Source organism: Amyelois transitella, chromosome 31, assembly GCF_032362555.1.
Source record: "Amyelois transitella isolate CPQ chromosome 31, ilAmyTran1.1, whole genome shotgun sequence".
In the NCBI taxonomy this organism is placed as follows: Eukaryota; Metazoa; Arthropoda; class Insecta; order Lepidoptera; family Pyralidae; genus Amyelois; species Amyelois transitella.
In genome coordinates this window covers 3,622,143-3,635,835 of record NC_083534.1, presented here as the reverse complement: position 1 = coordinate 3,635,835, position 13,693 = coordinate 3,622,143, and the positions used below count along the sequence as shown (strand labels likewise).

Genomic DNA, 13,693 nt, shown 5'->3' with positions numbered 1-13,693 from the left:
GCAGCATAGTGGTTAACGATATATTATTGTTACTGCCTTTTAAAAAAAATTCATTAATTAACTCGTGTTGTTTCCCTTTATACAGAGTTTGTGAAAAATAAGTGCATCTTCTGCCTTTTGAATGAATCATAATAATGGTAACATCAGTGGTATCATTCTAATGATGGTAACATCTTATCTTGACAGCTGACAGCAAGCCAGCCAATGACAGCAATCGGATTGTCAGCCATCGGGAAAAAAAATTAAGTCGTGTCCGTCACGCTAGTTTTATATTTATCAAAATAAAATAATATTTAAGTGTTGTTCTTATTAAAATCTAATCAAAAGTTATGTCAAAGGTATCGTGCGCTGAAATATTCTAAGATGGAGTGGTTTACCTCTAATTTTGTGGTTAAATACGGCTTCAATTCTTTTGCGCTTAAAAATAAGTAAAAAAAGGTCATTTTTTACACTGCGTGACGACTTCACTTCAGGTACGAGTTTTTTGCTTTGTAGCCCTATCGATTAACTTCCTGACGGCATTCATATTCACTAGTCTGGTATAAGAACTTTTTAAACTGGATTTTAGTTCAAAGAAACTTGTGTTTCTTTGTTTACATTAGAAAGAATGATAAATAAACAAACATATTTGTACTAAAACACTGTTTATCGATGAAAAAATATTTCAGATCACATAGAGTGGTCTGAAACTGTGATAAGATGTATTGTGGCTCTCTAGTTATATTTAATATAAATATAAAATTATAATAACATAACCTCCAAATTATTCCTTGTATTAAGCATTATATATTTGTGTATGTTTTTGCATTTGTGGACATTCTATCACGCATGTTTCCATTGGGAATAATAATTACTGTTGATTTCAAAACATTATAGGATTATTGAAAAAGTTAACTATACAAATTTAAATCAAATTTTTCTTACAACTTATTATGTCTATTAATTTGTAAACAATAAAGATCTTATAATTTTTCTTAATCTCATTCTCATATATTTTTTTTATTGGCATTAGATCAGAACTTATTTTCAATACAGGCTTAACTAAACTGTAAATTATCTTTTTCCAGATCCAAAATGAATATTAACTGTGATATTGATCCGCTCAGTACCTACGATTACCCGTATGATTACAATAGCCATCCATTAAATCCTTATGGCAACATACACACAGTGAAGCAAGAACAACCGATGATCAACCCTGAATTTCTACACCATTTCATGGATAATGCTTACAGAAATAACGATAAACTGCATCCAAACAATCAACAATGTCAAGAATCACAATTCACGGACCGCCCAGCAGCCAGTAATATAAATAACGGAAATCAAAATTACAGAAACGCAAGTGTGAACAATGTTTTAAATCCTGCGTCCACAACAAATGATGTGGATATAAAACCTTTTATACACCCTAAGAAAATTAAAAAGGAGAAGGGTAAAAAGAGCAGTTATTTTTCTGAGAAAATACTAGATAATGATTTTAAATTCTATGGTTGTTCTGTGTGTAACATTAGCTTTATATCATTACAAGAATTAGACCAACATATCCTGATACACAAGGATAGAATAACAAGCTACGGTTTGAAAATTAAAAAACAAATGAAAAGGAAGACTTTGGAAAAGGAACAAAAGAAAAAGAAGAAGTTAATGAAAGAGGTAAAAATTGAAGGAAACTTAGATATAGAAATTAAACCTGAAGATGGCTACATTGGTAACGAGAAGGCATCAGAATATGGAGTGAATAAAAATGAAAATAACGGGAACATAATTAGCAATTTTTCTAATGGAACTGATTCTATAAGTTATGGTAATAATTCTACAGATAATGGAAATATGGGTGCGAATAATGGAAATACACTTAACAATTCTGGTCCAAAAGGAACTGAATCATTAAATAGAGGAAATAATTGTAACCAAAATGTGGGTATGGATAACGGAAACAGTTCTTATGTTGATAGTGATTCTAAAAGTGATGTGAAGGAATCTATAGCTAATGTAAAGGAAGTTGTAGACAACAAACCTGACTCTAAAGAGGATGATAATAACTTAGCTAAGATTTACAAGTGCTTCGCTTGCCTCAAACAGTTCACATTGAGTTATTATCTTAAATTGCATGTGAGATCTCACACAGGTGAGGCCCCTCCGACTTTTTTTGTTAAAATTTGTAAGGTCATGTCCCCAGGGCAGTATACTTGGCCCTCTATGTTTTTTACCATAAATTTCTAAGGCAGATATAAAAGGAGAGTGTGGAGGTAAAGGTCGGAGTGGGAAGACTTAGACGAAAGTATCTTGATCAAATTAAGGACGACCTGGTAAATGGTCAGGTCAAAAGTACCCGAAACCGCCGAGCTTGCATGAAGAGAGTTATGAATGTGGATGAAGCGAAGGAAGTATGCAGAGATCGTGGCAAGTGGAAAGAGGTAGTCTCTGCGTACCTCTCCGGGAAAGAGGCGTGATTTTATGTATGGATCGTATTGTTAAACGAATGAGCAATAGTGTACCGAGAGAGCAGCCATTAATTTTATTTTATTATTTTATTTTCCGCGTTGGTGCCCGCGGAAGACCAGCGTCGCGGTATATACCACGACAAATGCTGAGGGGTGGCCATTTTGGTACAAATGTTGTTATAGATTAAGGTTTTATGTTCTTGATATATTATTATGTACCAAATAAATATTTTTTCTTTCTTTCTTTCTTTCTTTATGTATGTTTTCTGTGTTCCAGACGAGAAACCTTACACATGCAATGTCTGCGGACAGTCGTTCATAACGGCGAGCAAACTCGGCCGGCACAACAAGCTTATGCACCTCTCCGTGAGGTACCAGTGTCGGATATGCTACAGGTTTTTTGCAAAGTAAGCCTATATTAGTCACTCTTTTTTAGACTGTCGGCTCTGTCTACCCCGCAAGGGATGTAGACGTGATTATATGTATTTATGTAAGTATGTATTTTTAAGACTGTCGGCTCTGTCTATGTTGACGTCATTATATGTATGTATGTAAGTCCTTGAATTCAATAGATTTTGACCTTGTTACATATATATAATCACATTTTTATCCCTGACTGGGTAGACAGAGCCTATGGTCTTTCAAGAAGGCAAACAAACTCAGAAATTAATACACTTCTAGAACCATATTGCGTGGCGTTAAATTCGCTCATTTTTGTAGATGGCGTTAAATTCGTCGCTTTTTACAGATGGCGTTAAATTATTCGCTCGCTTTTTATAGATGGCGTTAAATTCGTCGCTTAGTATAGATGGCGTTAAATTCATCGCTTTTTATAGATGGCGGTAAATTCGTCGCTTTTTTATGGATGGCATTAAATTCATCGCTTTTTATGGATGGTGTTGAATTTGTCGCTTTTTTATGATGGCGTTAAATTAGTCGCTCGCTTTTTATAGATGGCGTTAAATTCATCGCTTTTTATAGATGGCGTTAAATTAGTCGTTCGCTTTTTATAGATAGCGTTAAATTAGTCGCTCGCTTTTTATAGATGGCGTTAAATTCGTCGCTTTTTGTAGACTGTGTTAAATTCGTCGCTTTTTGTAGACTGCGTTAAATTCGTCGCTTTTTTTAGATGGCGTTAAATTAGTCGCTTTTTATAGATGGCGTTAAATTAGTCGCTTTTTATAGATGGCGCTAAATTAGTCGCTTTTTTATAGATTGCGTTAAATTTGACGCTTTTTGTAAATTGCGTTAAATTCGACGCTTTTTGTAGGTGGCGTTAAATTCGTCGCTTTTTGTAGATGACGCTAAATTCACGCGGTCTTAGCTGCGGGTAAAAATCTAGTTATTCATGAATCTGTAAAAATCTAATTATTCATGAATCTGTTTTCTCATATTAAATGTTATCCTAAATGTTAATCTGTGATGTGGTATTTTGTCTCCAGATTCGAATGCCTGACCCGCCATTTCGACAAGAAGCATCCGGACGATAAGTTGGAAGGTGAACCCTATGGTAAGATTATTTCTTTAATAAAACTAGCTGTCCTGGCAAATGTTTTGCCATAAAAATATTTTTTAAGGAATTTCTAGTTAAAAAAAAATGTAAATGGTGAACAACCTAATCACTAAGGGATATGAAAAATAGATGTTGGCCGATTCTCAAACCTTGAATAGGTTTGAGAATATGCTCACAAAATTTCACGAGAATCGGTCAAGCCCTTTCGATGGAGTACGGGAACGAACATTGTGACACGAGAATTTTATATATAGGATAGTATAATTACTAATTAAAAGAATTATTTTTATTACGAACACGCAGCGTTTATTCAGCCAGAGAAAACAGAGAGATATATAGACAATACAGAGTTGGGATCATAGACATTTAACATCTTATAGTTTTAATTATTATCTTAGTACCTAATATTACCACATTGCCACTGAGTAGCGCTAGTTTGTATGTGACATAAAAATATTTCATATTATTTCGATACCAATGACTAACAGATAGAAATAGTTTAAGACTGTTGCTCTGTCTACCCCGCAAGGGATATAGACGTGATTATATTATGTATGCATGTCATTGCAAATTGTGTATTGAGATTTGATTTTTTTTCAATCATTAGATTACAACGCGATACTACCTTACCTCAAAGAATTAGAAGAACAGCTCAAAGAACAATCGGAAGATACGAAAAAACAGAAGACAGAAGACTTGTGGGAAGACTGGCCGGCGCCCATAGACAATGTCGCCCCCGTTGAGAGAAAAGACGATGTTGAGGAGAAACCCATAGAGATCATATTGCAGGGGGACATGCCTCACGTTGTTCAGGTTAGCATCTCTATATTATATATACAGGGTGACTTTTAATTCAACTGCATAAATTTAACTGTTAAGTGTACTCATCTAAAGGATATTTAAAAACGTTAAAAGAAAAATATCGGTTCATATTTCAGAAAGTACGAAAAAAAAATAAAAGTATCAAAAGCCGCGATCCTAAATACGTCATATCACCCCGGCCGGCGGAAAAGCGACGCGTAAGATTCAGAGGTCAACGACACAATTCATTCAGCTGAGCGATCTCGACAACGCTGTATTTTACTTGATCTTGATACTAGAAAAATAATTTATTTTTCAGACATTTATTTACATGTGTAGTTTTAATTTGTTTTTGTAGTATTGGTTTTTAATAAAGCGTGTGACGTAGTTTTTGAGGGTTTTTTAAATGTGAAAATGATGACGTTTAATTTAAATAAAAATAGGCTCAAACAGCTCAGAAGCATGGGTATAGTCTATGTTTAAAAGGATGCAGTTGTTTTAAATGTCACCTTGTATATATGTCACTAGCTGTGCCCGCGACTTCGTCCGCGTAGTTGTTTTGGGCATCATTGAAGCCCTCAAGGATGAATAATTTACCTCGTTTTTTTTTCCACATTTGCCATTATTTCTTTGCTCCTAATAGTTGCTAAAGCTGAAGAGTTTGTTTGTTAGTTAAAATGCGCTAATCTCAGGAATTACTGCTTCGAATTGAAAAATAATTTTTGCGTTGAATAGACCATTTATCGAAGAAGGCTTTATCATCTTGCTGCAACTATCAGGAGCAAAGACATAATGAAAAATGTGAAAAAAAAAACGGTGACAATTATACATTCTCAAGGCGGTTCAACGATGCCCAAAATAACTATTCCACGCGAACGAAGTCGCGGGCACAGCTAATAAAATTTATACTAATACAAATCTTTCCAATTCATTGTGACAATATCGATCATTTCACACAGGTGAAAAAAGAGGAACCTGACCCAGAATTCGCCGCCGTGATAGACAGCGACATTCCAATGTGCGAGACGGTGGACGTCAATGTGCAAGTCCCGTGTGACGTCACATTCGACAATGACAGTGGTGGGGGTGATGACGCGAGAGATGACGCCGTTAAAAGCGATGTGGACGCGTTTGGGGACGACGGGAAGTGAGTTCGAATCTTACATACATACATGCATACATATGTACATACATACATACATATGTACATACATACATACATATGTACATACATACATACATATGTACATACATACATACATATGTACATACATACATACATATGTACATACATACATACATATGTACATACATACATACATATGTACATACATACATACATATGTACATACATACATACATATGTACATACATGCATACATACATACATACACATATTGGTGCCGTGTGGTTCCCGGCACCAATACAAAAAAAGAATAGGACAACTCTACTCTCTTTCCCATGGATGTCGTTAAAGGCGACTAAGGGATACGACAGTCCTGGAGGCGAGAGACGAGCACGTTAAAAGTGATGTGGACGCGTTCGGTGACGACGGGAAGTGAGTTCGAATCTTACATACATACATACACGATATGTATTTACATATAAGGTTATCTATCTGTAAGCATAAAATTTTGTGTCATAATTGTGTGCCGTGTGGTTCCCGGCACCAATACAAAAAAGAATAGGACCACTCCACTCTCATTCCCATGGATGTCGTTAAAGGCGACTAAGGGATACGAAAGTCCTGGAGGTGACGAGGCGAGAGATGACGACAGGTTGCTAGCCTATCGCCTAAAAAAGAATCCCAAGTTTGTAAGCCTATCCCTTATTCGCCTTTTACGACATCCATGGGAGAGGTGGAGTGGTCCTTATATAGTTATTATTGATATACGTACATATCAATATTCATTGCAGCGTCTCGGACGACAACTACTTCCCGTCCGGCACTTGGGTACCTCCGACGCCCAAGCCGGAAACGGAAGCGGATCCCCCCCCGCCGTTTTCATCGTCATCCAAACGCGGCGGCGCTAACAGGCGGCGCTCCGACGGTGCCCTTAAATGCGACATTTGCAACAAGAGAATCAGCACCGTCACGTACATGAAGGTCCACATGAGGACACACACCGGCGAGAGGCCGTTCGTGTGTTATGTGTGCAGTCGCGGGTTCATCACGTCCAGCAAGCTGCACAGGCATGTTCTGACTCATTCTGAGGCGTGGGCCGACAAGTTGGGTGAGTTTATATAGATACTGTCTTATGTAGATACTGTCTTATATAGATACTGTCTTATGTAGATATTGTCTTATATAGATACTGTCTTACATGGATACTGTCTTATATAGATACTGTCTTATATAGATGATGTCTTATATAGATACTGTCTTATATAGACACGGTCTTATATAGATACTGTCACTATTATATCGCTTGCGGGGTAGACAGAGTCAATGTGTGTGTAAGTACGTTGGTACATAGTATCCTCCACCTCTACACCCTGAAGTGCGAAGTTTGCAACAAGAGAATCAGCACCGTCACGTACATGAAGGTCCACATGAGGACTCACACCGGCGAGAGGCCGTTCGTGTGTTATGTGTGCAGTCGCGGGTTCATCACGTCCAGCAAGCTGCACAGGCATGTTCTGACTCATTCTGAGGCGTGGGCCGACAAGTTGGGTGAGTTTTTATATATATATATAGATAGATACTGTCTTATGTAGATACTGTCTTATATAGACACTGTCTTATATAGACACTGTCTTATATAGACACTGTCTTATGTAGATACCGTCTTATATAGACACTGTCTTAACTAGATACTGTCTTATATAAATACTGAGTCACCTTTAAATCGCTTGCGGGGTAGACAGAGTCAATGTGTGTGCCGTATAGATATCGCCACAAAATAAATCGTTTCATTCTTTTTTTTTAGATGGCGAAGAAAAAGTTAAAGAGGAAATTCCCGAAAAAACTGAAGAAGGCGACAACGTGAAGAAGAAAAAGAAGAAGAGAAATAAGAAAGATAAAATGTGAGTATAGAATAGAATAGATTTATTTTCAAAATTCGATACAAGGTATCACTTATTGACGTCACATCACTTAAATCTAATTATAACTACTACCGCTTTCGAAGCGCGTGTGTAGAAGAAGCGGCGGAACAAACTACACTGCAGCATTTTCATCGGAAGTCAATTTACAAATATAGATCTCTTAAATCTAAATCATGGACGAATGCACATTGTCTACATTAAAAAACATGAATGAATGTAAAACTAATTATTTCAATACGAATGTTTCGTGTAAATACCAGAAACTAACTTGGCAACTATACCTCCCCCTATAACTATATATCCCCAAATCATTTATTGATGAATAATTTTCCCCGTTTTTTTTTTCGCATTTTCCATTATTTCTTTACTCCTTATAGTTGCAGCGTGATGTTATATAGCCTAAAGCCTTCCTCGATAAATGGTCTATTCGACGCTAGACGCAGGAACTACTGGTTCAAATTGAAAAATTTCTCAGAATTTTCCAATTTGAACCAGTAGTTCCTGAGATTGGCGCGTTCAAACAAACAAACAAACAAACTCTTTAGCTTTATAATATTAGTATATGTGTATGTATAATATATATATGTATGTGTTACAATAAATAAATTCACATTTGTTATTATTTATAGGAACGAATACAGTTGGCTCTGTCTATCTCGCAAGTATGTATATTACAATAAATAAATATGTATTTGTAATTATTTATAGGAACGTAATAAAACGCGCTAAAGCGGAATTCGCCGCGAAATCTAAAGGCGAATCAAAAAGTTCCAGAAGATGGCAGCACCGGTGCGAGTTCTGTTACAGAAAGTTTCTGCACGCCGAGACGCTACAGGTACGTTTCTTCCCCATATATATAATATCTCTCTCTCTCTTTCTCCCTTCTCCCTCTCATTTTCTCTCTCCCTCCCTATCTCTTGCCCCTCATTCTCTCTAACTCCCTCCCTATCTCTTCCCCCTCATTCTCTCTAACTCCCTCCCTATCTCTTCCCCCTTTATTCTCTCTAACATCCTCCCTATCTCTTGCCTTATCATTCTCTCTAACTCCCTCCCTATCTCTTCCCCCTTTATTCTCTCTAACATCCTCCCTATCTCTTGCCTCATCATTCTCTCTAACTCCCTCCCTATGTCTTCCCCCTCATCCTTTCTCTCCCTCTCTATCTCTTCCCCCCTCGTTCTCTCCCTCCCTCCCTCTAATACAATAACGCAATCCTTTTTATAACATTTATGATTAATCAAATCATCCCTTCAATCATCAGGTGCACAAGAAGAGTCACGAGGGCGAAACCCTAGTGTTCAAGTGCCACTACTGCCTGGAGCCGCAGCCCGACGAGGCGGCGCTGGGGCTCCACGAGGCCACGCACACGGGGGACACGCCCTACCTGTGCACGGATTGCGGGAAGCAATACAGGAGGAGGGAAGCGATGGTGAGAATATATATTGTTTTTACATACATACATAAAATCACGCCTCTTTCCCGGAGGGGTAGGTAGAGACTACCTCATTCCACTTGCCACGTTTTATTTACTTCATACAATAATACTAATTTTCCAATCACCGACAGGTGTACCACAAGCGGCAGCACAAACCCGACCGTCTATTCTACTGCGAGATATGTCTCAAGTCGTTCAACGCTCACTGCAAACTGCAACGGCACGTGCAGAGTCACAGGGAGAGGAAGTACGTGCTGAGGTACGAGTGTCCCGTGTGCGCGCACATGTTCCACACGAAGTATCATGTGCGCATGCATCTCACCACTCATCAGAAGGAGGGATTGTGAGTATTCGTGTCACGGTTCTTTGTTTTTTTTTTAAACATATGCTTCGTCCCTCCCCCCACTCTAGATACACCCCCCCTCCCCTCTCTAGATACTCTCCCCCCACTCTAGATACTCAACCCCCCCACTAGATACTCACCCCCCCTCCCTTCTCTAGATACTCCCCTCACTCTAGATACTCTCCCCCCACTCTTGATACTCCCTCCACTCTAGACACCCCCCTACTCCCCCACTACTCTAGACCAGTGTCACATTTGTTGTAAATTTTTCGCACATGTTCCACACGAAGTATCACGTGCGGCATGCATCTCACCACGCATCAGAAGGAGGGATTGTGAGTATTAGTGTCACGGTTCTTTTCTTTACTCTCTGGATATTCCCATCCCTCACTTTAGATAGTACAAGATCTCCCAATTTAGATTACTATCTAAAGTACCTCTCCCTACTCTAGATACTCCCCCCCCCCACTCTAGATACACCCCCCCACTCTAGATACTCCCCCCCACTAGATACTCACCCCCCCACTACTCTAGATACACCCCCCACTACTCTAGACCAGTGTCATATTTGTTGTAAATTTTTCGCACATGTTCCACACGAAGTATCACGTGCGCATGCATCTCACCACGCGTCAGAAGGAGGGATTGTGGGTATTAGTGTCACGATTCTTTTCTTTACTGCGCTTGTACAACCCCTTCCAATTTGTATAGTACTCCCCCCCCCCATTCTAGATACTCTCCCCCCCCTCAGTCTAGATACTTCCCAGTCTAGATACTCCCCCGCTACTCTAGATACTCCCCAACTCTAGATACTCCCCCCACTCTAGATTGCGAAAAAAGAAATCAAGCGAACGAAGTCGCGGGCAAAAACTTGTTAAGGAATTATCACGTGCGCATGCATCCCACCACTCATCAGAAGGAGGGATTGTGAGTATAAGTGTCACGGTTCTTTTCTTTACTGCGCTTGTACAACCCCTCCTAATTTGTATAGTACTCCCCCCCCCACTCTAGATACTCCCCCCCCCTCACTCTAGATACTCCCCCCCCTCACTCTAGATACTTCCCAGTCTAGATATTCCCCCCACTCTAGATACTCCCCCTACTACTCTAGATAGTCCCCCACTACTCTAGATACTCCCCCCACTACTTTAGATCCCCCCTACTCTAGATACACCCCCCCTCCTACTCTAGATACTCCCACCCTTGTAGATACTCCCCCCCCCCCCCCCCCCACTCAAGATAAGCCCCTCAAAATACTGTCGGCTCCGTCTACCCCGCAAGGTATATAGACGTGATTATATGTAGTATGTACGTTGATTGATTCATTCATTCACAATTTTTTTATAATTCACACAACAGAATCGACGAGAAGAACCACAGCGAAATACTAGCCATGGTGATGCAGAACGCCAGGAAATTTCCAAAACACGCCGACGCAACAGCCGCCCCCCCCGAAACGTTGCCAGATGACGACAGATCGCGCGTTTGCAACATTTGCGGTGAAACATTCCAACATTTCTACTATTTAGAGGAGCATTTGAAGTCGCACGGTTCTAAAATCGCTTTAGAAGACATTAACAATGAAGAGGTGAAGAAACATATATGCACCGTTTGCAATAAAGCGTTCAAATTGCATTATTATCTAAAATTGCATAGTTTTACGCACACGAAAGAGAAACCTTTCATGTGTCAGCAGTGCGGCAAAGGTTTCATAACTAGGGGTAAGTTAAAACGCCATCTTGAAACTCACACGGGTATAAAGAAACATCAGTGTCACATTTGTTGTAAATTTTTCACTAGATCCAGCTATTTGAGGATCCATGTAAGGACTATACATGGTACGCAAGATTATAATTCTAGGTTGGGGAAAAAGTTTATCGAAAGGCAGGCTATGGATGTGTATTGAGGTTATGTTATCGTACATACATACATATATATATACAGGATGTGGGTATTGGCCGTGTGGTTCTAGGCACCTATAAAAAAAAGAATAGGACCACTCCATCTCTGTCCCACGGATCACGCGAGCGATACATAGATAAAATTTACTAAACACATGATGTTTTTTGTAATAACTGAAATACCTACCTATGAAAAATATTTTCAAGTTTGAAAAGCACAGATCAAGTATAATTATTTGAAATAAGTAGTTTACTTAATATTTGAAACCATTAATATTTTTTGTTATAAAACTGTAAAAACCGCGTCGAATTTCAAAAACAATTTAGGTATGTTTTACAATTATCTAACATACATAAATCCGAACAATAATTATACTTAATTTGAGCGGATATGCTGACAGACATATTGGCAGAGCCTTATATGCTGCTTATTTAAAATCTATATATACTTATATATATATATATATATATATATGTCCTACGCCTTAAGAGGTAGAATATGTGTTCACAGAAACTGTATCTAAATACTAAGACCTACATTGTAACCATATTCAAGGAATAAATGATTATGATTTTGGATATTATTTGCAATTGTTGATATGTAAATAAATAAAAAATGCACGTTATGTATATAGTCGTAAGATTTTCAATTCGTGTATCAGTTTGGCAAAAATAATACCGAGGTGTAAATTTGTGTAAATTTGTTGGCGTTATCTTACATCATTTGCCAATAGATGGCGCTAACGCTTATTGACAATAGTCGATAATTTTGAACTTGCGTGCCTAAATATTAGTCTATACTACCTCGGCCCGTGAACTACCTCCATTCCTGATTTCATAAAAATCTGTTTCACATAAAGTTCAGTCCAGCAGTTTGTCGTGAAAGCGAAATAAACTTTCCCATTATAATATTTGTATGGATGGTGAAAATCCCTCGTTTTTTTTATTATTTTGTTGTAACACGCGGTATGAGGGATGGTTGGTTTGGGTCGTGTTTTTTTTTCATTCCTTGCCTTAATTAGGTTTAGATTAAAAAGATTTTTTTGTTTTTTTTTTTATTGTTAAATTATGGAATATGGCTAATGGTAGCTGTTTTGAAATTAATCTATTTGTGAAGTGTATAGGTAATTATTTGTTCGGAAAAATTTTGTTAGCCCGACTATGTTACTTATCAGATTTTTGGTTTGGTTTAAGAGATAAATATGTAAAAAAAAGTACTTAAAGGTTTATGTTTCCTTTTTTCGAGGGCCGGGTGCCAATACAAAATAATTATGTATACATTATACTTTATATTATAAAGCTGAAGAGTTTGTTTGTTTGTTTGAACGCGCTAATTTCAGGAACTACTGGTTTGAATTGAAAAATTCTTTTTGCGTTGAATAGAGCAAAGAAATTATGGAAAATGTGAAAAGAACGGGTAAAATTACTCATCCTTGAGGGCTTCAATGATGCCCAAAATAACTATTCGACGCGGACGAAGTAGCGGGCACAGCTAGTAATGAAATAAATTAAATAATGAAATAAATTTTATATTTTGACCTCGAGCACCATTTGTAGACATAATTGACCGTCAAATGAAACGATGATAAGTCATATCGCTCATTTTGTTGACGGCGAAAAAATATGTCGTTAAAACTTTCGCAGGCAAAGAAAATAGTTACAGAGTTTAAAGACACTGGTGGTTTTGGTTTAAAAAAAAATGGGTGACAGTTGCTGTAATCATTAAGCGTTAGTGAATATTTTTAGTCAATTTGGTGTTAATGTTCATACACAGTTGTTGATTTTGTAAAAAATAATAATAAATAAGGTTTTTTTTTTCTTTTTGATATTTTGTTTTATTTGACCCTGTCATGGGATAACGTGAGTTTACCTACACATTCTGGAAACTTTGTCATAGTTATATCGAAATCTGAAGAATACATACATAGAAAATCACGTTTTTTTCCCGAACAGGTAGGCAGAGACTATATAATAATCAGGTTTTTATACGAACCGACTTCCATCTGACCTTTGCAGGTAAACCTGACCGTATTGGATCGATCATGTTACACATTCATTTGCCTGAATGTGCAGGTTTCCTCACGATTTTTTCCCTCACCGTTAGAGCATGGGTTTGTATTCAAAGTAATGTACTTAATAACTTTGAAAATAGTCATTGGTACATGGTCAAGGTGGGTATAAAATGCACGGGTGCTGCCCGTCCTCAA

The 13,693-nt window shown here is 37.9% G+C and overlaps 1 protein-coding gene across 1 annotated transcript; it reads left to right on the top strand.

Moving 5' to 3' along the window:
* The first annotated feature begins 206 nt into the window (after positions 1 to 206).
* Positions 207 to 13,308, top strand: LOC106138971 (zinc finger protein Xfin). Its single transcript, XM_060953096.1, has 14 exons — positions 207 to 473; positions 1,068 to 2,131; positions 2,725 to 2,854; positions 3,890 to 3,957; positions 4,568 to 4,773; positions 5,721 to 5,908; positions 6,239 to 6,319; positions 6,679 to 7,006; positions 7,138 to 7,435; positions 7,692 to 7,788; positions 8,518 to 8,644; positions 9,069 to 9,236; positions 9,374 to 9,585; positions 10,945 to 13,308. Exons 2-14 carry the CDS (start codon positions 1,075 to 1,077, stop codon positions 11,489 to 11,491), a joined length of 3,507 nt encoding a protein of 1,168 aa, XP_060809079.1. The 5' UTR covers positions 207 to 473; positions 1,068 to 1,074; the 3' UTR covers positions 11,492 to 13,308.
* Positions 13,309 to 13,693: the final 385 nt, after the last annotated feature.

What these genes read in the sequence shown, in the direction of transcription:
- LOC106138971 (XM_060953096.1), top strand. Translation starts at nt 1,075, where the DNA reads ATGAATATTAACTGTGATATTGATCCGCTCAGTACCTACGATTACCCG. An exon ending in GCGTTCGGTGACGACGGGAA is followed by an intron (nt 6,320 to 6,678) that starts GTGAGTTCGAAT and finishes TATTCATTGCAG; the next exon opens with CGTCTCGGACGACAACTACT. An exon ending in AGAAATAAGAAAGATAAAAT is followed by an intron (nt 7,789 to 8,517) that starts GTGAGTATAGAA and finishes AATTATTTATAG; the next exon opens with GAACGTAATAAAACGCGCTA.